We start from the raw sequence: 24,528 nt of genomic DNA, 5'->3' as shown, positions 1-24,528 counted from the left end.
AAGAATGACCCTGGGAAGGAGGGAAAGTCATTATAGAGTGAGTTCATGATCAGAATGTTCCTGCAGGCATCTGGTATAAATCCCGCTGAAGACCTCTGGAAGACTGGTTTGACATACCCCCCACTGGAGGGAAACAAGCCAGGGCATATATTACCAACTCCCACTCATTCTCTGAGTGCTGTTCCTAGAGGCTTTAAGTCTCCAGCCCAGAGTTTGCTCCTTTATCCAGAGAAAGTCCTCAGGTAGAGAGTTCCAGGTGCCTGCTCTAAGGAACCATTTTCCTATGTTTGAATGGAGAGTGCTGATAGGATAGAGGTGGAGCCCCTGATATCATCTGCTGTGGTCTTCTCCCTCTGCAGGGAAGAACATCAGAAAATTTGACAGGTAAGGATGAGAATTCAAGGAGGAAAAATGAGACACAATGCCCGTATATTATTTGTATGCCTCAAAAATTAAAATTTATTTAAGAAAGAGGAATAGCTCCATGTGATAAATTATGGTAGAGAGCAAATATTTCAATTCAGGGAACATGGGGTTGAAATATTTCAGAGAAAATTCAAACTTGTATTCATTTGGTAGAGGGTAGCAACATAGTGTTTGGTGAGCATATTTGGAGGCCAAACTCAATCCAAGAATTGGTTGGAACTGAGGTTGTCCAATTGGCCTTGCATGATTCAGTTCACAGGTGGACCATATCAAGAATGCTGGTTAATAAAGGCAGGTGAGTGTAGGTGAGGGCATCAGCAGCAAGAGCCACTAGAGCAGGTTGGGCGGCAGCAGGTGGACACACAGCAGCTGGGGCGGTAGCAGGTGGTCCTGCAGCAGGTGGTCCGGCAGCAGCTGGGGCGGCAGCAGGTGGGCTGGCAGCACACAGACTGGCAGCACTGGGGCCTGCAGCAGCTGGACACACAGCAGCTGGGGCGGCAGCAGGTGGTCCTGCAGCAGGTAGTCTGGCAGCACTGGGGTCTGAAGCAGCTGGACACACAGCAGCTGGGACGGCAGCAGGTGGTCCTGCAGCAGGTGGTCTGGCAGCAGCTGGGGCTGCAACAGGTGGGCTGGCAGCACACAGACTGGCAGCACTGCGGTCTGCAGCAGCTGGACACACAGCAGCTGGGGCGGCAGCAGGTGGTCCTGCAGCAGGTGGTCTGGCAGCAGCTGGGACGGCAGCAGTTCTCTAGGCCACAGCCCTGGTCAGAGCACACAGAGCCACAACAGGAGTTGACCATGGTGTCAGAGGGTGGAGGTTCTGGGTGGATTTCCAGGAAGGTGGGTTTGGAAGGTTTGGAAGTTTCCTTGCCCCAGATCCTCTTTTATACCTTGCTAAGGCCTGATGTCATCAGATGCAGCACTCTTTCCTTGTTATTGTTTGTCCTGATATGTAGGCAATTATCAAATTAGGCAAGTTTGTTGTTCTGGTTAACTTATCCACATAGATGGAAACACTATCTCCTTTCCCTAATGTGTTAGGACTCCTTAGCTCAGCTCTTCCTGAACCACCTCCTGTGTCTCTCTTACTGTAGCTTCCTCCTAGAGCAGCCATGTGACATCTGCCTGTAAGCACATACTATGTGCTTCAGTCTCATTTGCTTAACACATCATGACTACTCTTGGGTGATTACTATTCTTACAGGCCCATGACTCTTTCTGGTGACTCAGGAGGATAAAGCTGCATTTCAGTCTGATGGCTCCTTCATTACGGGTCAGATGGCCTGTGAAGGTTTCAGTGTGAAACAGATTTCAGTGTGAAACAGATGACCACTGGTGTGAGAACGAGAACACTGTAGGACCTATTGCTTTTCTATCTTCCGCACTCTGAATTGTGACCCATTTTCTAGACCTTCTGATGAGAAATACAGAGCTGTTTTAAGGTGGAAAACTAAGCTGTGAAAGTTTGATGCTTCCTTTTCTACAGAAACAACCCTCCAAAATTCAGATTCAGGGCCTCTTGGGGAATGTTGGCTTCAGAGAACAGCTATACTTAAAGGTCCAAGTCCCTCATTTTTTTGCTCCCTGGGGCAGATTTTCCTTGTGACTTTGCCTTTCTGCCTTCCTAGCTCTAACAGGGCACATGAGCTCATCTCTCCAGGTTCCAAAATTTTCTGGCCAACCCAAATTAGATGACTCAGTATCCTTTTCTTGCTCTAATTCGCTCCCAGCCCTCTTGCTTTCTCTGCTGAATTGCTGGGCCTTGAAGATGCCCTATACTCTGCTGCTTCCTTATAGAAGTTGTTGATCCAATTTCACACTTTACATCTTTGTTTTCAAAAAATAAATCAATAAAGAGAGAAAGAAAGCAGAAAACAGGTATCAAGAACAAAGGATATCAGCCTATATTTTTTCATGCAGGGATGGCTGACTATTGTTTCAAAAATGTGCTATGTTGTCAATTCATTAACTCATCAGTTAATAAATATATATGTATTTCCCCACCCCTGAGGAGTCAAGGAACCCAGGGAAGGGGGTGGAAAAATGTCTGACTTACCATGATAGAAATGTTTTATGAACTGGGCAGCCTCTGCAGATAATCAGGGAAGGAGTTTCAGTGTAAGCTGGTGTTTCTGAGGGAGATCCAAGAACCAGATGGAGGGGATTGGATGAATGAGGGAGATTCCCTTTCTGCTCTCAGGTGCTTATAAGTCTAATAAATCAAATTGTGGTGTTCTTATGATGCTGCTATGTTCCAAGCCAGTTCCTACTCCTGCCCTGGCCCTAATTTCCAGGTGATTCAAGCAGAATGAAAACAACTTGGGCTCCCAAGTGAACCCCTGCTTGGTGCGCTGGCTGGTGTTCTGAGCCTGCACTGTTCTCTGGCTCTGATGTACCCAGACATCATATTTTATTGAGGGATGAAAGTGGGTTCCATGATGCTGTGGGATTAAGACCCTGTGAGCCCCATGGTGGTGTACGAGAACAACTCTAAGATTTCCAGGAGACCTTGTATTTTGGAAAAGAATCATGCCCTTGAGAAGCCGTGACGATTGGTGCCTGCTGATGATTCAGTAGAGATCACTTTATATCAACTATTTTTCTTCATGATGTGAGTGTGTGTGAGTGTGTGTGTGTGTGTGTGTTTTCCTTAAGATAAATTTACATTATATTTAGGAATCTCTCACGATTTCTTCTAGTACTTTAACAATTTCATTTTTTCTACCTCTACTCAGCTATAATTGAAATATAAAATTGCATGTATATAAGGTGTACACCCTGATGCTCTGATATGTATATATTGTGAAATTATTGTCATGATAAAATTAGTTAACGCCTCCACCACTTCACATAGTTACCATTTTTTGAGTGTGTATAGTGAGAACATTTTAGATCTAGTCTTTCAGCAAATTTTAAATATACAATACAGTGTAATTAACTACAGTGACCATGCTGTACATTAGATCCTCAGAACCTATTCTTCTTATAAATGAATATTTTCTCCCTTTGACCAACATTTCCTCATTTCCTCCATCCACAACCTTTGACAATCACCATTCTACCCTCTGTTTCTATGAGTTTTTAGATTCCACATGTAAATGAGATTATTTGTCTTTCATTGTCTGACCTACTTCACTTAGCATAATGTCCTCAAAGTCCATCCATGTTGTCCCAAATGACAGGATTTTCTTCATTTCATGGCTAATAACATTTCAGTGTGTGTGTGTGTGTAAAATCCTTGCAATCTTACATTGGCGTTTGTGCCTTTGAGGACACAGTCTCCTCTTCCACACTTTACAAGTTCCCTTTGGCAGGGAAAGACTCTCAGCAGTCAACTCGGCCTGGGATTCTGGACGGGGAAGCTGGTAGCATTTGTGAACAGGCAGGGCTTACTCTTGGGGGTCTCTGGGTGGGTAAAACTCCTGCCCAGGCCCTGAGGTTCAGTGGGGCTGCTGCCTGGGCTTTTGTGCAGCTGTGGCTACTGGCTGGGATCCACGGTTAGGTGTGGCCACTGAACGGTTTCATTTTTATGTTGAATATTTTATCTGGATGAAATTTGTTTTGATTTAACAAATGAAAATCTCTCCTTTTTTTCTTCATTCTGTACATCTTTCATTAATCCCTTTTATTCTTTCTTCCTTTTTTCCCTTTCCTTCGTTTATTCCTGAATTTGGCTACCTGTTTTATAGTATATTTGAAATAATCCTTTCCATACTGCTTTTAAGACACCAGCTTTAGGATATAATTAATTTGTATAGACATTTTTTTTTTGAGACGGAGTCTCACTCTTTCGCCCAGGCCAGAGTGCAGTGGCGCTATCTTGGCTCACTGCAAGCTCTGCCTCCCCAGTTCACACCATTCTCCTGCCTCAGCCTCCTGAGTAGCTGGGACTACAGGCACCCGCCACCATGCCTGGCTAATTTTTTGTATTTTTAGTAGAGATAGTGTTTCACCGTGTTAGCCAGGATGGTCTCTATCTCCTGACCTCGTGATCCACCTGCCTCGGCCTCACAAAGTGCTGGGATTACAGGAGTGAGCCATGTATAGACTTTTAAGTCAATTTCTGGGCTCTACTCAATGGCAAACTTCACTGTTTGAAAATCTCTGGGTTAGATATCTCTAACGTGACTTCCAGTTTACAAACCTATACATTTATGACTTTTTTTAATTCCCTTTTACTTGATGACTCATTGTTATCCTTTATCCCTCCCATCCATGTTCATGCTTATCTTTTAAAATTTATAATTGTCCTCAGGTTCAGTCATGTAAAATCCCATTTTTAAGAGTATGGATCCTATAAGATACAGTAATTTTCCCTACATGCTCCTCCTAGGAGAGAAGCAATTCAAAATAAAATACCCAGCCACAAATACCCGAAAGACATTTCTGTCTAACCTAAATTATGACTTAAAACAGTGATATAAACTCTTCAAAAATTATTTTTCCCAACAACCATATTACTAGGTTAGTGCTGAATGCACCAAAGTCCTCCAAATATTAGCCATAATTAGATAGGCCACAGGAATAAATACAACCTGCATTTTTATACTTCTGGCAACACATCTTGCCTGTTTTGTGCCTATGTTCATTTCAAAATTTAACTGAGACATAAGCTAATGTTTACCCAGAAAAGTGTATTTAGATTCTCATAAGAATAGAGCGATACCCTTACAAGAAAGACTTAAATATTAGAACTCTTTCATCCAGAAAGAAAATAGAAGGTTGGTTAAGAAACTCTTAAAAGCCTTGGCTGGGCGCAGTGGCTCATGCCTGTAATCCCAGCACTTTGGGAGCCCGAGGCAGGTGGATCATGAGGTCAGGAGATCGAGACCATCCTGGCTAACACGGTGAAACCCTGTCTCTACTAAAAATACAAAAATTTAGCCGGGCACGGTGGCGGGTGCTTGTAGTCCCAGCTACTCAGAAGGCTGAGGCAGGAGAATGGCGTGAACCCGGGAGGCAGAGCTTGCAGTGAGCCAAGATCGCGCCACTGCACTCCAGCCTGGGCGACAGAGTGAGACTCCATCTCAAAAAAAAAAAAAAAAAGAATGTGACTTTTTTTATGACACTAATGCTATATTGCTCTACTGATATGATAATGTACTTTAATTTTTGCCATTTTCTTCTTCATCCTTGTCTAAATTTTGCTTCTAACTAAAGTCCTTAACTCTTGGGCCTATTGATATTATTTGGTTATAGAATGGAAATTATCTCAAAGACATGAGAAACTGTGATAAGTTTGAACTTCCAAAAGGGAAAGTAGTTGCTAAAGAGCAGAGGAAACAACCAGATGGCTGCCTTGGAGCTAGGCTGCCTTGGGTAAAACATTCACTTGTCATGGGGAGATGAGAGGCTGCTGTAAACATGGTGACACACGCTGTAAAGACAAAACAGATAACATTTCTTGACAATTTGCTTTGCCTATCCCAGACAAGTGTGGACAGTAATTGGTATTTAGGTATAAATTATACCAATGAAAATGAGAAATCTACCAGTATTTCTCGCTTTACCTTCCTGCTGTCTACCCATCAGCTGAGTGGCGCCCCCATCATTTGCAATGACCTTCCACTGCATCTGTGCTTCACCTTGACAGCCTTGGCATTACTGCTTACTGCACTCCTGCCCATATTTTCTGATCCTTCATGATTATTATCATTATTGAAAAGAATATTATTTCCCCATTTTAGAACATCTATAATTTTTTTGGTCCTTTCCTGAGGATAATTTTTATTCTATTAACTCCTGTATTTTGCTCAAGTATATATTTTTTTCATGTGGAAGTGACATAAGGCAGAATAAGCAAAGCCATGTGGCTACAGGAGACATACGGTTTGCTTGTCTGAATATGACCAAGTTTACCTGAGATACAAGAAAGCTGTAGAGTCTAAGCATATCCCGAGAGTGCATTCTTAGCTCACAGCTTAAAATTACAGCCTGAGTCCTTCTCTTTTACAACTCTATCATTGCCTACCATTCAAACCCTTACCCAACTCCTCCCTGACTCTTCCCCAAAGAGGATATTCCCTTGTCCATGTGTGGCTCCATCTTTGACTAAGAGCTTTCTCATTTGCCTATGACTTTTAGTATAGTACCATTAACATAGAGGTGATGGGATGAGGCCAGTGAGGTTTAACTTCCACCACATTTGGTCAACAGCAACTGTTTCTTAGCTCATCTCAGTCTTGACCTCATAAGAATGTAAACATTTTCCTATATTTTCCTCCTCTTCATTTCATGGGTCTGTGACCTGCACATCTTCCCTGTACCGACTTAACTCATTCTATTATTAAATGTGTGTATATGTATATTCCTAATGTCTTACTCTTCCCCAAGACAGAAAGTTCTCCTCTGATCAGTACTACCCAGCATAATCTATCTACTTTGCTCTTTCCTCTTATTTCCAAGATTAGACAGTGAGCTCCTTTCAGGAAGCTCCTGTGCCTCACATATCTTGATGTGATCTCCAGAGCCCAACAGTGCAATGAACATGACAGATGATCAATAATTTCATTGACTGAATAAGAAACTTTTGTTAGTTAAATACAGCGAGTTATCTTATTTTGAAAAATTTATGAAGTGCTTTCTATAATATAAGCATTACATTATATTTACAAAATCAGTTTTCTTTCCTGGTCGTGGGAACCCAAATTTGTCTTTATCTTGAGAGAAGTAATGCTAAAAAATAAACTGACAACTAATTCTCAAAAAAATTGAAAAAAGAGAAAAGAATTACTGATATTAAGATAATGTTTATTGAAGAACAGTTAATATGTAATTTTGAAGGTCAAATCAAGCATAACAGTCAGAGACTTAGAGGCTTAGTCTAACTGCATCATGCATCTGAGGTCTGAATGCTGGGAAGAGATCCATGGGAAAAATGAGTGGTATTAAATGTAGATGGATGCCCTTTCACCAGTTACTTAGTGGAATAACAGGATAATAAAGCTGATGGCCATTTAACACATGGACAAGTTGATATAAATGACACTTTCATATCATGTGATGGTGACTGGCTCATGGTTGATAGTCCAATATGAGGTTCAACAAGAGGATCCACAGCAGCTGGGGCGGCAGCAAGTTGTACGGCAGCAGGTGGTCTGACAGCAGAGTGGACGGCAGCAGCTGGACACACCACAGCTGGGGCGGCAGGTGGTCTGACAGCAGAGTGGACGGCAGCAGCTGGACACACCACAGCTGGGGTGGCAGGTGGTCTGACAGCAGAGTGGGCGGCAGCAGCTGGACACACCACAGCTGGGGCGGCAGGTGTTCTGACAGCAGAGTGGGCGGCAGCAGCTGGACACACCACAGCTGGGGCGGCAGGTGGTCTGACAACAGACTGGGCGGCAGCAGCTGGGGCGACAGCAAGTGGTCTGGCAGCAGGTAGTCTGAGAGCAGGATGGGCGGCAGCAGCTGGATACAACACAGCTGGGGCAGCAACAGGTGGTCTGGCAGCAGCTGGGGCGGCAGCAGGTCTCTTGGCAGAGGCCTTGATCACAGCCCTGGTCAGAGCAGACAGAGCCACAACAAGAGTTAACCATGGTGTCAGAGGGTGGAGGTTCTAGGTAGGTTTCCAAGACAGTGAGTTTTTCGAATGTGGGAATCTCCTTATCCCATGTCCACTTTTATACTCAGCTGAGGAGCTGTTGTCACCACGTAAAAGCTATTTCCTTGTTATTGTGTATCTTAATAGATAGGCAATTATCAAGTTAGCTAATTGTGGGGAAAAATCTGTATAAAAGGTGGAATGCACTTTTATTCTTTCTCTGTGTTAGAGTTTAGCCAATCCAGTCTTTCCTCCTCCTCATGTCTTCAGTTAATTTAGTGTGTCATTTAATTTCAAAGACTTGTAATCTTACTCATCCAGTCGATTGTCAGGTGACAGATCACTTGGAACTTAGCATTCTGTGTGTCATCCTGAAAACTGTGTGTCTCACAGCAGTCCTCAAATGGGATGATGTTTCTTGTTTTCTGAAGATTCTTCTGAGAAAAATAAACTGTGAAACAACTAGAAGAAAACAGCAGAAATTGTCTTAAAATATTAGAAGTGGAGTGGATTTTCTAATACAGAAAAACTTAATAGCAATGAAGAAAAAGATTGAAAAAAATTTACAACAGAAAAAACTCAAATGCCTGATTGAAAAACAAGAAGGCTAAAGAGTAGGCTGAAAATAAATAATAATACCTTAGCCAATCTACAAATAAATGAGCTAATTTTCTTAATGCGTGAATACCTCTTACAACCCAATGAGAAAAACAACAACAACAACAACCAAACAGAAAATTGAGTAAAGGATATTAACAGTGATTTCACTAAAAAAAGAAATTTAAGTGCCTTTTGAGCTTCTGAAAGATGTTTAGTCTCACTCATAATTTAAGGTATTTTAATTGAACAACTTATTCACTCATCAAACCATCTACCGAATACCTACTGTGTGCCAGGTTCTACTGCATGCTCTGGGGATATGGCAGTGAATACTTGCTATTTGTAATGACAAATGTAAAATATTTAAGTTTAAAAACTTTAATAAATTGGTGAAATTATAAAGACATTGACATTTTAATACACAGTTGGCAGGGATCTAAATTGAGGCAACTTCTTTAGATGGTAATTAACAGAATCTGAAATTTAACAGTATCTTAAATTAATTTACCATATTTTGAAAAGTGTGTGTGTTTTGATTGAGCCGTTTCACTTCTAGAAATGTATTCAACAGAAGCACCTATACATACCTTCCAAGATACAAGTTCAAGGGTATTCTTTGCAACATTGTTTGCAAGAATAAAGCCTGATTTTAAATTCTATTGTGTTTACGGAGGGGAAAGCCCTTGATGTAGGCAACACACTAGTGCTCACAGGCAGTGAAGCATCACTTTCTTTTTATCACCAAAGAAACCTCTTTGACCTATTCTTGCAATTTTTCTATAAGTGCAAGATGACATTAATTTTTTAAAAAAGAAATTAAGAATGTTATCTCTTTAGGCCATCCCTATCCCATGCAGACACCTACTTTCCATTTAGACTGAATTATTCAGGAAGGAGGGAAGAGGGGATGGAAGGAAGGATACAAGAACATATTTAGAATATATTTTTATGGACATATTTTATGACTATTTGGGGTATATATAAAAATTATGAAAATTCAGTTTGTTAGGCATAAGATGGCATAAAAATATCCATTGCGTCTAAGTTGATAATGATTTTACTCAAATTCTCCATATCTTTGTTTACTTTTCTTCTTCAAATGACCGTTTTTGAAATAGTATGTTTAAAGCCTCTGCTATGATTGCAGTTTTATCACCTTCCTGTCTATTTATAACAGATTTTTTCTTTGCACTTAGTTTGAATGTAGCCCAACTGCTTATGACAACAAGAATATTAATATTTTTGCAGACATAATTAATGTATCATAAGGAAGTCACTATCAAGGTCAAAGCAAGTGCAGGTATCATAGGCTTGGGATTCTGGTCTAACTGAGCCACAGTTCTATGGTCACTTGTTTGTTTAGAAATAGTTAGCCCTCTCTGTCTGAAGGCAGGGGAGATAGCTTAGAGATAACCCTTCTCCTTAAAACAAGTATGTTTTCAACATGATAGTTGACTCAGGCTGGTGGTCAGGAATGAAATTCAACAACAGGATCCACGGATTGGTGGTCTGGCAGCAGACTGGATGGTAGCAACTGAACTCGCAGAAGCTGTGGCAGCAGCAAGCGGTCTTGCAGCAGGTGGTCTGGCAGCAGCTGGGATGGCAGCAGATCTCTTGGCAGAGGTCTTAACCACACCTCTGGTGACAGCAGAAGGAGCTGCAGCAGGAGCTGACCATGGTGTCAGAAGGTGGAGGTTCTGGGTGTGGGTTTTCAGTGGCATAAGGTACTAGAGTTCATAAGCCTTCTTCCTTCCAAGTTTCCTTCTCTACCCTGCTGAGGACTTGCCATCACCATGACCTGGGTTATTTTCTTGCTATTGTTTATCTTACATGAAGAGAAATGATCAGATATTCTGATTGAAGCATGACATTGTAGCAGTTAGCCTTGGTTTTTAAAATGGATGCTAAGGTAATTTCCATTTAATCAGTTATTTATCCCTAAAAGCACCATTTTTCTTCCTTTTTTGTTTTAGCATCATTTCATCCATTCCTTTGTATACTTTTCAGAGTGTGTCATTTGATATTCTGAGCACAGGACGAGTCATTCTTTTGTTCCAACCATTTAATTTCCTGTTCCTGAATGAGCTGCACAGCCACAGTCCCTTCAATTTGAACAGTACTTAAAATAGATGTAAACATGGATATGTTAATACCCAAAAAATAAGACCCCAGTACATTATAGCAAATAGCTGCTAATGAAATCAGCATAGCACACTTATAAATTATGAAGTAGCTAAAAAACATTTAAGGCACGTGGCTTCAAATTTAACTTGTTCCGAATAGAATTGCTCATTCTGTTTCTTTTCCAAACCAATGCCCTAATTAATTCCCCAGTCCTATTACAAATGGTTGTTAGTCCAAATTTTCAAGCTAGGGCTGGGCGCAGTGGCTCACGCCTGTAATCCCAACACTTTGGGTGGCCGAGGTGGGTGAATCACCTGAGGTCGGGAGTTCAAGACCAGCCTGGCCAACGTGGTGAAAGTCCATCTCTACTAAAAATACAAAAAATTAGCCGGGAGTGGTGGCACGTGCCTGTAGTCCCAGCTACTCAGGAGGCTGAGGCAGGAGGATCATTTGAACCCATGAGGCAGGGGTTGCAGTGAGCCAAGATTACGCCCCTGCAATCCAGCCTGGGCAACAGAGTAAGACTCCATCTCCAAAAAAAAAAAAAAAAAAAAAAATTCAAGCTAGTAAATGTAAAGTTCTTCATTCAATAATCATGTTTTGGTTCCCGCTATGTGCCAAACCCATTCTCAGGGTGGAGACACAAGGGAAGAATACTCCACCCCATCCTCTCCTTCACTATAACTTCATTCTGACTCAATGAACTGCACCAGATCATTTTACGGGATGAACTGGCAGTGCCGTTACCCATATGCTGGACCAGCAAACAGAGGCTGTGTCCACCTTCACAGCTAAGGTCAGGATGCCTCAGCAGCAGAGATGGCAGAAATTTTTAGCCACAATTTAAGTCAGAGCAAGTCAAGCTGTATCAAAAGACCATTTTGTTGCCAGTGAAAATAAGAAACTCTTTATTTGAATAGATTAGCCAGATATGGAAATTGCTAAGCATCCAAAATATTATGCAACTTATTCTGTCTTTTCCCCATTAATACACATGATGGAGTCATTCTCGTCCTGTTTGTTCCTTCATTTAAAACACACAACGGTGTTTGTATTTTTAAACTGCAATTCAAAGCAAAATATTTTAGTTGTCTGACTAACTGCTTTTAAACTTTTCTTTGCACCACTAAGCGTAAACATCATGTACCCAGGGATGTTTGTACTTAGGGCCATCAACAGATGTGGAGCTCAGCATGGAAAAGATTACGACAATTACAATTGAGCCCAGTCCCCTGTTTCAGAAATTGAGATACCCAAGTGGAGTTGCTATTACTATTAGAATTACTGTCATTGAATCTGTGTTTGTGTGACACAGATGAAAAGTTTGATAAAAAATAAATTTTAACGGAAAATATTTTAAAATATGGTTTACATTTGTCACCTTGAGTTAATCACCATGTTCTAGTGCTGGAGGGGAAAATGTAGGTGGTGACAATAGTTCTGGCCTCTTCAAGTTAGTTTCAGTTGTCAGGGGATCAGTCAATGTACTCTGTCTTAAAGAATGATAATTCAGGCGAGGCACAGTGGCTCATGCCCATAATCCCATCACTCTGGGAGGCTGAGGTAGGAGGATCGCTTAAGTCCAGAAGTTCAAGGCCACAATGAGCTATGATCACGCCACTGCACACTAGCCTGAGTGACAGGGTGAAACCTTGTCTCTAAGATAATAATAACAGTAAAATAATAAATAAAAATATATACTTTGTAGTTAAATGATGCTATTGATGTTGATCACCTCTCTCACTTCTGGATATAAGTTTTTATGGGTTATCTATTATTAAGTAGAACAATCATTTATTTTCAGAAGATTCATAACACTTAAGGAACACTTCCTCCCTGGGCAATTCCCTATAGGTTATGAAAAATAATGTCATAAATAATAACCAGGAAAATTCTACTCATTGGTTCCAGATTTGGGAACCGGTGTATAAAAGGTCCAGATACTAGAAGGGGGTCATCAGATTCTTGGAAACTCACCTCTGAACAGGAGCCCACCCTCCACCCCTGACACCATGACCCACTGCTGTTCCCCTTGCTGTCAGCCTACATGCTGCAGGACCACCTGCTGCAGGACCACCTGCTGGCAGCCCACCACTGTGACCACCTGCAGCAGCACACCCTGCTGCCAGCCCTCCTGCTGTGTGCCCAGCTGCTGCCAGCCTTGCTGCCGCCCAACTTGCTGTCAAAACACCTGCTGCAGGACCACCTGCTGCCATCCCACTTGTGTGACCAGCTGCTGCCAGCCTTCCTGCTGCAGCACACCCTGCTGCCAGCCCACCTGCTGTGGGTCCAGCTGCTGTGGCCAAACCAGCTGTGGGTCCAGCTGCTGTCAGCCTATTTGTGGGTCCAGTTGCTGTCAGCCTTGCTGTCACCCGACTTGCTATCAAACTACCTGCTTCAGGACCACCTGCTGCCAGCCTACCTGCTGCCAGCCCACCTGCTGCAGGAACACCTCTTGCCAGCCCACCTGCTGTGGGTCCAGCTGCTGCCGGCCTAGCTGTGGGTCCAGCTGCTGCCAGCCTTGCTGCCACCCAACATGCTGTCAAACCATTTGTAGATCCACCTGCTGCCAACCATCCTGTGTGACCAGCTGCTGCAGCACACCCTGTTGCCAGCCAACCTGTGGTGGGTCCAGCTGCTGTAGCCAAACCTGCAATGAGTCCAGCTATTGTCTGCCTTGCTGCCGTCCCACCTGCTGCCAGACCACCTGCTACAGGACCACCTGTTGCCGCCCCAGCTGTTGCTGCAGTCCTTGCTGTGTCTCCAGCTGCTGCCAGCCTTCCTGCTGCTAATCCACTTGCTGCAGACCCACCACCCACCAGAGACATATTTCCTGAAACATTTTGTCAAAGTTCCTATTCCACCAAGAAACATTCGCTAAGCTTTTCTGAGAAACAACATTCTGACACTGAACTTTGTGATCATCTTCTTCCTATCATGCTTGGGATTCTGCTGAAGGTATGCAGTCTACCTCACTTTCATTCTTCTTCATTCCCTCTGTGTTAATGTACCAGATGGTGGTCAGTCAGCTCCACCTAATTGACATGGATACATGGTCTCAGCCACAGAAAGTGGTCATCAGCTTTTGCCCCTATGGAACTTAAAAAAAAATTCTTAAGACTGCATATCTAACTCTCTATAATGATCAATACTGATCATCTTTTTAGATATATGCATTTTATTTAGAAGCCTCTGCCAGATTACTAAACTCTTTCATGATCATTTTTAATTGTCTCCCTACCTGGTCTTTCCTAATAAAATTTATATTATCCTGCATCTTATGGTATGATTTTTGTTCCATTTGTTTGTTTGTTTGCAGCAGTTGCTTTGCGAAGCCTTACTTTTGAGTTGTGGTTTATATTTATTATCTTGTTCCAGTCTCACAATGACCTACAAGTTGGACAGAGCAAACATTTTAGTGATGAGAAAATGATTTGCCATACAACTAGCAGTTGACAAGGGAAGGTTCAATGACCAGGTACTTTGAATCCAGGTTAAGGACACTTTTTAAAAAACATTTTTCTCCAGGTAGATGCAACAGTGGTGATTGAGTGCAGGGAATATGTACATTTTAAGTCACATCTCAAGCAAACACTTTTCTATCTACAAAGCACTTCCCAAATACTCTCCCCACCTCTATGACCATTAGAGACCATCTTTAAGAGTTCTAGGAATGCTTTTACACTCTTGGTGGGAGTGTGAATTAGTTCAACCATTGTGGACAACAGTGTGGCTATTCCTCAAGGATCTAGAACCAGAAATGCCATTTGACCAAGCAATCCCATTACTGGGTATATACCCAAAGGATTATAAATCATTCTACTATAAAGACACCTGCACATGTATGTTTATTGCAGCATTATTTACAATAGCAAAGACTTGGAACCAACCTAAATGTCCGTCAGTGATGGACTGGATAAAGAAAATGTGTCACATATACACCATGGAATACTATGCAGCCATAAAAAGATTGAGATTATGTCCTTTGCAGAGACATGGATGAAGCTGGAAGCCATCATTTCAGCAAACTAACATAGAAACAGAAAAACAAAACACTGCATGTTCTCACTTGTAAGTGGGAGTTGAACTGTGAGAATACATGGACACAGGAAGGGGAACATCACACACCAGGGCCTGTCGGGGGATGGGGGGCAAGGGGAGGGAGAGCATTGAGACAAATACCTAATGCATGCGGGGCTTAAAACCTAGATGACAGGTTGTTAAGTGCAGCAAACCACCATGGCACATGTATACCTATGTAACAAACCTGCACATTCTGCACGTGTAACCCAGAACTTAGAGTAAAATAAAAAATAAAAATAAATAAAACTTTTTAAAAAGTGTTCTAGTCCATGAAAAGAGCTTTGTGTCTCTGGATTCTGATCCACCACTGAAGAATCTGTCACCAACAACTAGTGCGACATGGGTTTTCCCGGCCCTACTCTCACCAAGAAGAACCTCCTCTTTGCTGTCATGATTAAGCATCTGGGTATCATTTCATTTATTTTAACAGGAATTAGGATTAAGAATCACTTTTGCAAAGCGCACAAGATTGGACCATGCTTCCTGGGTTCCCAAATTTTGAGGCAATTTTGTTTCCTAACATGAACTTTGTTAAGGGAAGATAAATTTGTACAGAATCCTAAGAATTAAGGTAACCATGCAATGGACTTACGCCCTTTGATCCAATCATAATCTCTGGGCCATAAAAGGAAACAAAATAACTCCCTGTGTTTTATGAGATAAAGAAGATAAAGTCAATTATGCTAAAGGAAGTCAAAATCAGAATTTTCAGAAAAAAAGGGAGAAATGTTAGAAACATGAAAATGGGAAGAAATGATGCACTATTTAAAGCCAAGATGGGCATTAAGTTGGTTCCTAAATGGAGGAAACTGGATCTTCTGATGAGAAACTGAATAAGAAAAGGAATAGCCAGAGGACACAGCAGTACGAAGGCTAATTCAGCTTTGGGAGGACACTAAGAGGTTTTGACTGTGGTCACCTTCTTTTTAATTATTATTATTTTTTAATTTTAATTTATATATTTTTATATTTTTTTATTATACTTTAAGTTCTAGGGTACATGTGCACATCGTGCAGGTTTGTTACATATGTATACATGTGCCATGTTGGTTTGCTGCACCCATTAACTCGTCATTTACATTAGGTATATCTCCTAATGCTATCTCTACCCGCTCCCCCCACCCCACAACTGTGGCCACCTTCTTAAGAGACCTGAAGGTGCTTTGGGTGAGCGAACTTCTAGATGTGACAGAGACATGTCATCTTCCTAGGGGATGTATCTGGAATTCTCTGCCAGGTTATTAACTTTCCAACAGGGGGAATGAATGGGTAATTTGCTGACATTTACTGAGAGCCTGCTATACACTAGGTATTGAGGTAGTTGCTCCATGCGCCCTCTGTCTCATTCCCAGGCAATCCCAAAGGTAGGTATTAGTGGCCCCACGTTCAAGCTGAGGAAGTCAGTGTTGAAGAAGTTAAAGCAACTCATATGTGTTGCATAAATGATACAACATTTTTCTGCTTTCCAAAACAAAGCTGTTTGGGGGAAGTACTGGTGAAATGAGAGATATAGATCAATGGAAAATATTGAGAGACAAGAAAGAGATTCACATATATATTATCAATTGATTTTTTGACAAGATGCCAAGTGGATATACAGATAATCTGTGGTCTTTTGAATAAACAGTGCTGGAACAATTAAACATCCATGAGCAAAAAGAAAAAAAAATAGAACTTTCATTTATACATCACATATATACAAAAATAAGCTCAAAATGGATCACAGGCCAAAGTGTAAAACCTAAAACTACAAAACTTTTAGAAGGAAACATAGAAAAAAGTTTTAGGACTGTAGATTAGGTGAAGATTTCTTAGATGAATACATAACTCCCTCAAAAAGTGGGCAAAGGATATGAACAGACACTTCTCAAAAAAAGACATTTATGCAGCCAATAAACACATGAAAAAAAGCTCAACATCACTGATCATTAGATAATGCAAATCAAAACCACAATGAGATACCATCTCATGTCACTCTGAATGGCGATCATTAGAAAGTTAAGAAACAATAGATGCTGGTGAGGTATGGAGAAATGGGAACGCTATTACACTGTTCGTGGGAATGTAAAATAGTTCAACCATTATGGAAGGCAGTGTGGCGATTCCTCAAGGATCTAGAACCAGAAATACCATTTCACTCAGCAATCCCATTTCTGGGTATATACCCAAAGGAATATAAATCATTCTGCTATAAAGACACATGCACACGTATGTTTATTGCAACACTATTTACAATAGTGAAGACTTGGAACAAACCCAAATGCTCGTCAATGATAGACTGGGTAAAGAAAATGTGGCACATATACACCATGGAATACTATGCAGCCATAAAAAAGATTGAGATCATGTCATTTGCAGGGACATGGATGAAGCCAGAAGCCATCATCCTCAGCAAATTGGCACAGGAACAGAAAACCAAACACCACATGTTCTCACTCATAAGTGGGAGTTGAACAATAAGAACACATGGACACAGGGAGGGGAACAACATACACCAGAGCCTGTCTAGGGTGGAGGGCAAGAAGAGGGAGAGTATTAGGACAAATAGCTTATGCATGCCAGGCTTAAAACCTAGATTACGGGTTGATAGGTGCAGCAAACCACCATGACACATGTATACCTATGTAATAAACCTGCATGTTCTGCACATGTATTCCAGAAATTAAAGTACGATTTTAAAAAAAGTAAACTGATGTCCAAAACACATTGCATCATGTCATGGCTATGTAGATTTTTGCCCAAAAACTTTCAGTTAAAAGTTAAAATGAAAAAAATAAAGTTGAGATGAAATGGGGAAAAAAATAGAATAGGTAAGATTGTGAATATCCAGCAAAAGTTCTGTGAACTCAATTCTAACAAAGCAGAAGTTGTGGTTAATAAGGTCAGTGATGGTCTTCACAATAGCAAAGACATGGAATCAACCTAAATGCTTATCAATGGTAGACTAGATAAAGAAAATGTGGTATATGTATGCCATGGAATACTACACAGGCATAAAAAAGAATGAGATCATGCCCTTTGCAGCAACATAGATGGAGCTGGAGGCCATTATCCTAAGCAAACTAACACCGGAACAGAAAATTAAATACTGCTTATTCTCTCCACTTATAAGTAGGAGCTAAAAATTGAGTAAATATGGACACAAAGATAGGAACAACAGAGATACCTGTGTCTACTTAAGGGTGGAGGGTGGGAGGGGGGTGAGGATCGAAAAACTGCCTGTCAGGTACTATGCTGATTACCTGGGTGACAAAATAATCTGTACACCAAACCCTGCAGCATGCAGTTTACGTATATAACAAACCTGCAGCTGGGCGTGGTGGCTCACGCCTGTAATCCCAAAACTTTGGGAGGCCGAGGCGAATGGATTACCTGAGGTCAGGAGTTCGAGACCAGCCTGACCAACATAGAGAAACCCTGTCTCTACTGAAAATACAAAATTAGCCGGGTGTGGTGGCGCATGACTGTAATCCCAGCTGCTTGGGAGGCTGAGGCAGGAGAATGGCTTGAACCCAGGAGGCGGAGGTTGCAGTGAGCTGAGATCGCACCATTGCGCTCCAGCCTGGGCAACAAGATCTAAACTCCATCTGAAAAAAAAAAAAAAAAAGTCCTGCACATGTACCCTTGAACTTAAAATAAAAGTGAAAAAAAATAAAGAAATAAAGTCAGTGATGAAGACCTTGGGAAACAGTGAGCATCTTAAAGTCTGCAAAGGCTGGGGAGAAGAAATACGCCTGGTAAGAATGTCATCTGTTCAGTAGGAAGGCAGATGCCAGAGCTTAGAAGAAATTTAATGTGATTTTTTTGGGACGAAGCACTGGGAGAAAAGATGGCTAGTAAGAGTAGGAACCTCACAGGAATTCCTTTCGGTTCATTCCATTTGCAAATGATCCCAATGAGGAAAAATTGCCAGAGGCCTAGAGTGGAAGGAGCTAATGCAAAAATTATTCTGGCAATGTGAATTCTAAACACTATTGGGATGCAAGCGTTGGCTGGACAATCATTAGAACATTGTGCCAAGGATTCGCAGTGTCTGGTAATTGGTTATTATTATTGGACTTCAGAGGTCACTTCAGTTCTTGAGATACTTCAAAAGTTCCCAAATGTTTTTGTTGGATTCAAAATTGACCATTCGCTGATTTTTGAAGTCCATAAGCAACAAAATATGTAAAATTTAAAAAGAAACACAAAGTGCCATACATACTTATTAGGCATTCTTTTGGAGGAAACAGGAAGTCTGTCTTCCAGGGTAGTAAATACTACCTTGAAAAACGTACCAGTATCTGGCCTTCAGCCTTGCACACTCCAGAAACTGAAATTATTTACATTCTAAGAGTGAAACCACCTCTGGGAGCAGGCTCACTTTCACCAAGCCCATAACATTAGTACCAGTTGAAGAATCTACATGAGAAATAACTTAAAGAGAAGATGACATTTTCATGGGTCTTTTTGACCAGGATATTTTCTTCCTATAGATATACCTGCCTGAAAAGTGAAATTATAACCATAGGTTATTTTCTTTTTTATAATTAAACTTTTTGAGATAATTGTAGATTCACATGCAGTTGCAAGAAATAATACAAAGAAACCTCTGTACTCTTTACCAAGTTTCCCCCCAATGATAACTTCTTGCAAAACTACAGTAAGGTATCACAAGTCCAATGGTGACATTGATACCTTCAAGACACAGAGTAGCTCCATCAGCACAAGGATCCCTTGTATTGCCCTAAAAGCTTATTTTCTCAGCAAATATTTAGAACATTCTAATATTCTAGAAGTTCTAATAATACGGAATGGCATCTAATGCATTTGTTCTAAAACAGATTTTGCCAGGCACTCTGGAAAATTCAAGTGCCTTGCGTGGCTCTCCCTCCCCCATGCAATGTGTCGTAACCAGCACTTCTGAATTTGTCTCAGACTCTCTCTTTTCTCTAAGCTGCCATGGCTCACCAAACCTGCACCCCCATTTATAAGTCCCAGGTTCTCTTTAAAACCATCTTCAATCAACTTACAGTAATTTCTGCAGGTCTTGAAGCAGCCCCTCCCATGTTCCCCAACTTCTGATACAACCTCATTTATGCCTTTGCCTCATAAAGACCTACAAAACATTTTTAATTTTGTTTACTTTTGCCATCATATTTATGGATCATTTATGAAGTTTCAGGCCATAGCATACAAATTATATTTTAGGCGACTCCGGATTTTGTCCACTTTCTCTTTCTTCCAAATAAAAATATAAGCTGCAGCCATGCAGGTCTGTCTTCAGAAACTGGCATGGGCTCTTTGTTATCATTAGACAGTAACATGACATCATACACCTGTTTGTGTGATTCCCCCATCACACTCCTTCCCCTGGGATCCCTCAGTGAGTTCTGATGGTTTATGCACATCCTACTGCAATTTTTCCTATGACTGCCATTAAACATAAAAGACAATTCCACACTTCAGTCCTCTATTAAAATATAATATTATTATGGACAAGACCAAGTAATGCTTTCACGAAATGGTTTTTCATTTTCTTTAGCTCTGTCCAGTGTACAATGTATGTAACAAAACTTCCCTATTTTTCCACTGGAGAACCTCCATTCAGAATTCCCCCTAGATGGCAGATGTTGGCATGATTTTACTCCAGTATGTGTTTTAAAAAGAAAAGGAATGACACTCCCTAATTCCAATCCCTGCTATAACATTGATAGTTTAAGAAGTGTGAGAGATCCCCCAGAACTGCCAATATTGGAAGTCCTTTCAACATCAGATTGACTCACTGGAGAATTGTGAAGTTTGTTATGTTCAGAGTTTGCTCATGTGTAAAATGTGGAAAAATGGAAAAAGAATCAGAGGAACATGTATAATGATTCCCACTGAGGTTAACAAGTGTAGATTTGTTTCTAAGATATTAAGAACTTCATGAAATTATAGAAATTTTGAAGACTGATAATACTGATATTATATGAAATTATAGAAATTTTGAAGACTGATAACACTGTATTATGTAAGTTGTTCTGAGAGATTCCCACGGTATTTGTATGATGTTTCAATACCTTCTTTCAGCTTAGATAAGAATATTGGAATCTTCTGAAAATCGATATCAGAATCTACCCAACCTAAAAGCTTTCTACTGTACCTGTGTAATTAATATAAAAGCTTGAGAGTACTTGATATAAGTATAAATAAATAATATAAAGGCTTGAGAGGATGTTGATAGAACTTCCAGGGATTGGATTTAGGGAGTGTCCTTCCTTTTGTTTTTAAAACACATACTGGAGTAAAATCATGCCAACATCTGAAGTCCCCTCAGAATGGAGTACAGGTATTATGAATCCAGATTCACCAAGAAGTTAGTTTTGTTTTTTTTTTTTAATTTAAAAAGCTGCTCATGCTGGGAATGTAAACTGGTACAACCACTGTGGAAAATAGTGTGGAGATTCCTTAAAGAACTAAAAGTAGAACTACCATTTGATCCAGCAATCCCAAAACTGGATATCTACCCAGAGGAAAAGAAGTCATTATACGAAAAAGATACTTGCACGTGCATGTTTATAACAGCACAGTTCGCAATTGCAAAAAATATGAAACCAGCCCAAATGCCCATCAATCAATGAGTGGAAAAAGAAACGGTTGTATATATGATGGAATACTACTCAGCCATAGAAAGGAATGAATTAATGACACTCACAGCAATCCGGATGGAATTGGAGACTATTATTCTAAGAGAAGTAATTCAGGAATGGAAAACCGAACCTGAAATCTTGTAAGTGGGAGCTAAGCTATGAGGATGCAAAGGCATAAGAATGACACAATGGACTTTGGGGACTCAGGGGAAAAGATGGGAGGGGTGAGGGATAAAAACTACAAATTGGGTTCAGCATACACTACTCGGGTGATGGGTGCACCAAAATCTCACAAATCACCACTAAAGAACATACTCATGTAACCAAATACCACCTGTTCCCCAAAAACTTATGGAAATAAATTTTTTTTTAAAAAAAAAGCTGCTCAGCTCTGTCTGATGCATGATCTCGTGGTAACAGTGGAAGTGGTCAGATGTTTGACCAATCTCCAAAACCCATGTTCTTCTACCTTTTAAAGATAAAATGCTTCTTAAAACTGTTTCATCGGGGCATGGTGGTTCACGCCTGTAATCCTAGCACTTTGGGAGGCTGAGGCAGGTGGACTGCCTGAGGTCAGGAGTTCGAGACCAGCCTGGCCAACATGATGAAACCCCATCTCTACTAAAAATAGAAAAAAATTAGCTGCGCGTAGTGGCGTGTGCCTGTAATCCCAACTACCTGGGAGGCTGAGACATGGGAATTCCTTGAACCAGGGAGATGGAGGTTGTAGTGAGCTGAGATCGCACCACTGCACTCCAGCCTGGGCAACAGTGAGACTCCGTCAAAAAAAAAAAAAAAACCACTAACATACACACAAAAACCTGTTTCTTCCTTTGTTAAATTAAATTTCTAATTAAAATTTTTATTTTTAAAGAATAGAGATTGGCATGCAGTTGTAAGATGTGATACAAGAGATCCATGTACTCTTTGCCCAGTTTCCCCAAAAAATAACATCCTCCAAAACTATAGAAAAACATCACCAACAGCATATGATATTGATATTGACATAGCCAATGTACAACACATTTCTGTCACCGCAATGATCTCTTTTGATTGTTCTTTTATAGCCACACTCACCTGCCTCCCACACCCACTCCTTTCTTTATACCTGGCAACCACCAATCTGTTCTTCATTTGTATAATTCTGTCATTTCAAGGATGTTGTATAAAAAGAATCATACAGTGCTTAACATTTTGAGACTGGTTTTTTCAACACAGCATAATTCCGTGAAAATTTAAACAGATTGTTGAACAGTTTTTCCTTTTTGTCACTAAGAATTACCCTCTGGTATGTATGTACCACAGTTTGTTTGATCATGTGTTGAAGGACATCTGGGTCGCTTCCAGTTCAAAGCAGCCATAAACATTCATGTACAAACATTTGTGTGAACAAGTACAATTACTGAGTTGTATGGTAGTTACATGTTTAATTTTTTTTTTTTTTTTTTTTTTTTTACAGAGTCTTGCTCTGTCACCTATGCTGGAGTGCAGTGGCACTGTCTTGGCTCACTGCAACCTCCGCCTCCTGGGTTCTAACGATTCTCCTGCCTCAGCCTCCTGAGTTGCTGGGATTACAGACATGCGCCACCACGCCCGCTAACTTTTTGTATTTTTAGTAGAGACAGGGATTTACCATGTTGGCCAAGCTGGTCTCAAACTCCTGACCTCAGGCAATCCACCTGCCTCAGCCTCCCAAAGTGCTGGGATTACAGGCATGAGCCACTGTGCCTGGCCAGGATGTTTAATTTTTAAGCAACAGCATCAACTGTTTCCAGAGTGTCTGTACCATTTTACATGTATGACTGATTCTGTTTCTTTGAACACTCACCAGCATTTATTTTAGCCATTTTGATAGGTGTGCTAATTTTCGTGGTTTTAGTTTGCATTTCCCTAATGGCTAATGATGTTGAACATCTTTTCACATGCTTATTTGTCATCTGTATATCTTTTTCCATGAAATATTTCTTCATGTCTTTTGCCCATGCTGTACTTTTAGTGTTTGCTTTCTAATTGTTCAGTTTTTAAAGTTCTTTATACATTCTAGGCACTACTCCTTTGTCAAATATGTGATTTGCAAATATATACCATGTATAGTTCACAGCTTGTCTTTTTCTCCTCTGTTCTTTTGCAGAACATAATTTTTTAAATCAATTTATTAATTTCTCTTTAATGGATCATGTTTTTGGTGCTACCTAAGAACTCTTTGGTCTTACATGCTAAAGATTTTCTTCTATTTTTTTCTAAAAGTTTTATAGTTTTATATTTTATATTTAAGTTTGTAATTTATTTTTTTTATTCTTTTTTGTTTGTTTTGTTTTGTTTTCTTTCTTTTTTTATTATACTTTAAGTTTTAGGGTACATGTGCACATTGTGCAGGTTAGTTACATATCTATACATGTGCCATGCTGGTGCGCTGCACCCACTAACTCATCATCTAGCATTAGGTATATCTCCTAATGCTATCCCTCTCCCCTCCCCCCACCCCACCACAGTCCCCAGAGTGTGATATTCCCCTTCCTGTGTCCATGTGATCTCATTGTTCAATTCCCACCTATGAGTGAGAATATGCGGTGTTTGGTTTTTTGTTCTTGCGATAGTTTACTGAGAATGATGATTTCCAATTTCATCCATGTCCCTACAGAGGACATGAACTCATCATTTTTTATGGCTGCATAGTATTCCATGGTGTATATGTGCCACATTTTCTTAATCCAGTCTATCATTGATGGACATTTGGGTTGGTTCCAAGTCTTTGCTATTGTGAATAATGCCGCAATAAACATACGTGTGCATGTGTCTTTATAGCAGCAAGATTTATACTCCTTTGGGTATATACCCAGTAATGGGATGGCTGGGTCAAATGGTATTTCCAGTTCTAGATCCCTGAGGAATCGCCACACTGACTTCCACAATGGTTGAACTAGTTTACATTCCCACCAACAATGTAAAAGTGTTCCTGTTTCTCCACATCCTCTCCAGCACCTGTTGTTTCCTGACTTTTTAATGATTGCCATTCTAACTGGTGTGAGATGGTATCTCATTGTCGTTTTGATTTGCATTTCTCTGATGGCCAGTGATGATGAGCATTTTTTCATGTGTTTTTTGGCTGCATAAATGTCTTCTTTTGAGAAGTGTCTGTTC

General features: G+C 40.6%; 3 protein-coding genes across 6 annotated transcripts; 1 reads left to right on the top strand and 2 right to left on the bottom strand.

Annotated features, from left to right (window-relative positions):
* Positions 1-714: 714 nt before the first annotated feature.
* Positions 715-1,226, bottom strand: KRTAP4-2 (keratin associated protein 4-2). Of its 3 annotated transcripts, none has more exons than XM_016931066.2 (2): positions 961-1,226; positions 715-891 (listed from the first exon to the last, which is right to left on the bottom strand). In XM_016931066.2, the coding sequence occupies exons 1-2, from the start codon at positions 1,224-1,226 to the stop codon at positions 741-743; spliced, it is 417 nt and encodes a 138-aa protein (XP_016786555.2). In that variant the 3' UTR covers positions 715-740. The 3 variants fall into 3 exon arrangements, with proteins under 3 accessions (XP_016786555.2, XP_024206085.2, XP_016786554.2); XM_024350317.2 differs by having other exon boundaries at positions 715-936; positions 982-1,226; XM_016931065.2 differs by having other exon boundaries at positions 715-1,226.
* A 6,240-nt stretch (positions 1,227-7,466) lies between these two features.
* On the bottom strand, positions 7,467-7,964 carry LOC101059400 (keratin-associated protein 4-1). 2 transcript variants are annotated; one of them, XM_054670771.1, is made up of 2 exons: positions 7,726-7,964; positions 7,467-7,677 (listed from the first exon to the last, which is right to left on the bottom strand). In XM_054670771.1, exons 1-2 carry the CDS (start codon positions 7,962-7,964, stop codon positions 7,467-7,469), a joined length of 450 nt encoding a protein of 149 aa, XP_054526746.1. The 2 variants fall into 2 exon arrangements, with proteins under 2 accessions (XP_054526746.1, XP_016786553.1); XM_016931064.1 differs by having other exon boundaries at positions 7,467-7,620.
* Positions 7,965-12,705: 4,741 nt separating this feature from the next.
* Positions 12,706-13,485, top strand: KRTAP9-1 (keratin associated protein 9-1). Its single transcript, XM_016931060.1, has one exon. The coding sequence runs from the start codon at positions 12,706-12,708 to the stop codon at positions 13,483-13,485; it is 780 nt and encodes a 259-aa protein (XP_016786549.1).
* Positions 13,486-24,528: the final 11,043 nt, after the last annotated feature.

This window comes from Pan troglodytes, chromosome 19 (genome assembly GCF_028858775.2).
Source record: "Pan troglodytes isolate AG18354 chromosome 19, NHGRI_mPanTro3-v2.0_pri, whole genome shotgun sequence".
Lineage (NCBI taxonomy): Eukaryota > Metazoa > Chordata > Mammalia > Primates > Hominidae > Pan > Pan troglodytes.
The sequence above is the reverse complement of the archived record's forward strand: the minus strand, read 5'-3'. Positions and strand labels throughout refer to the sequence as shown.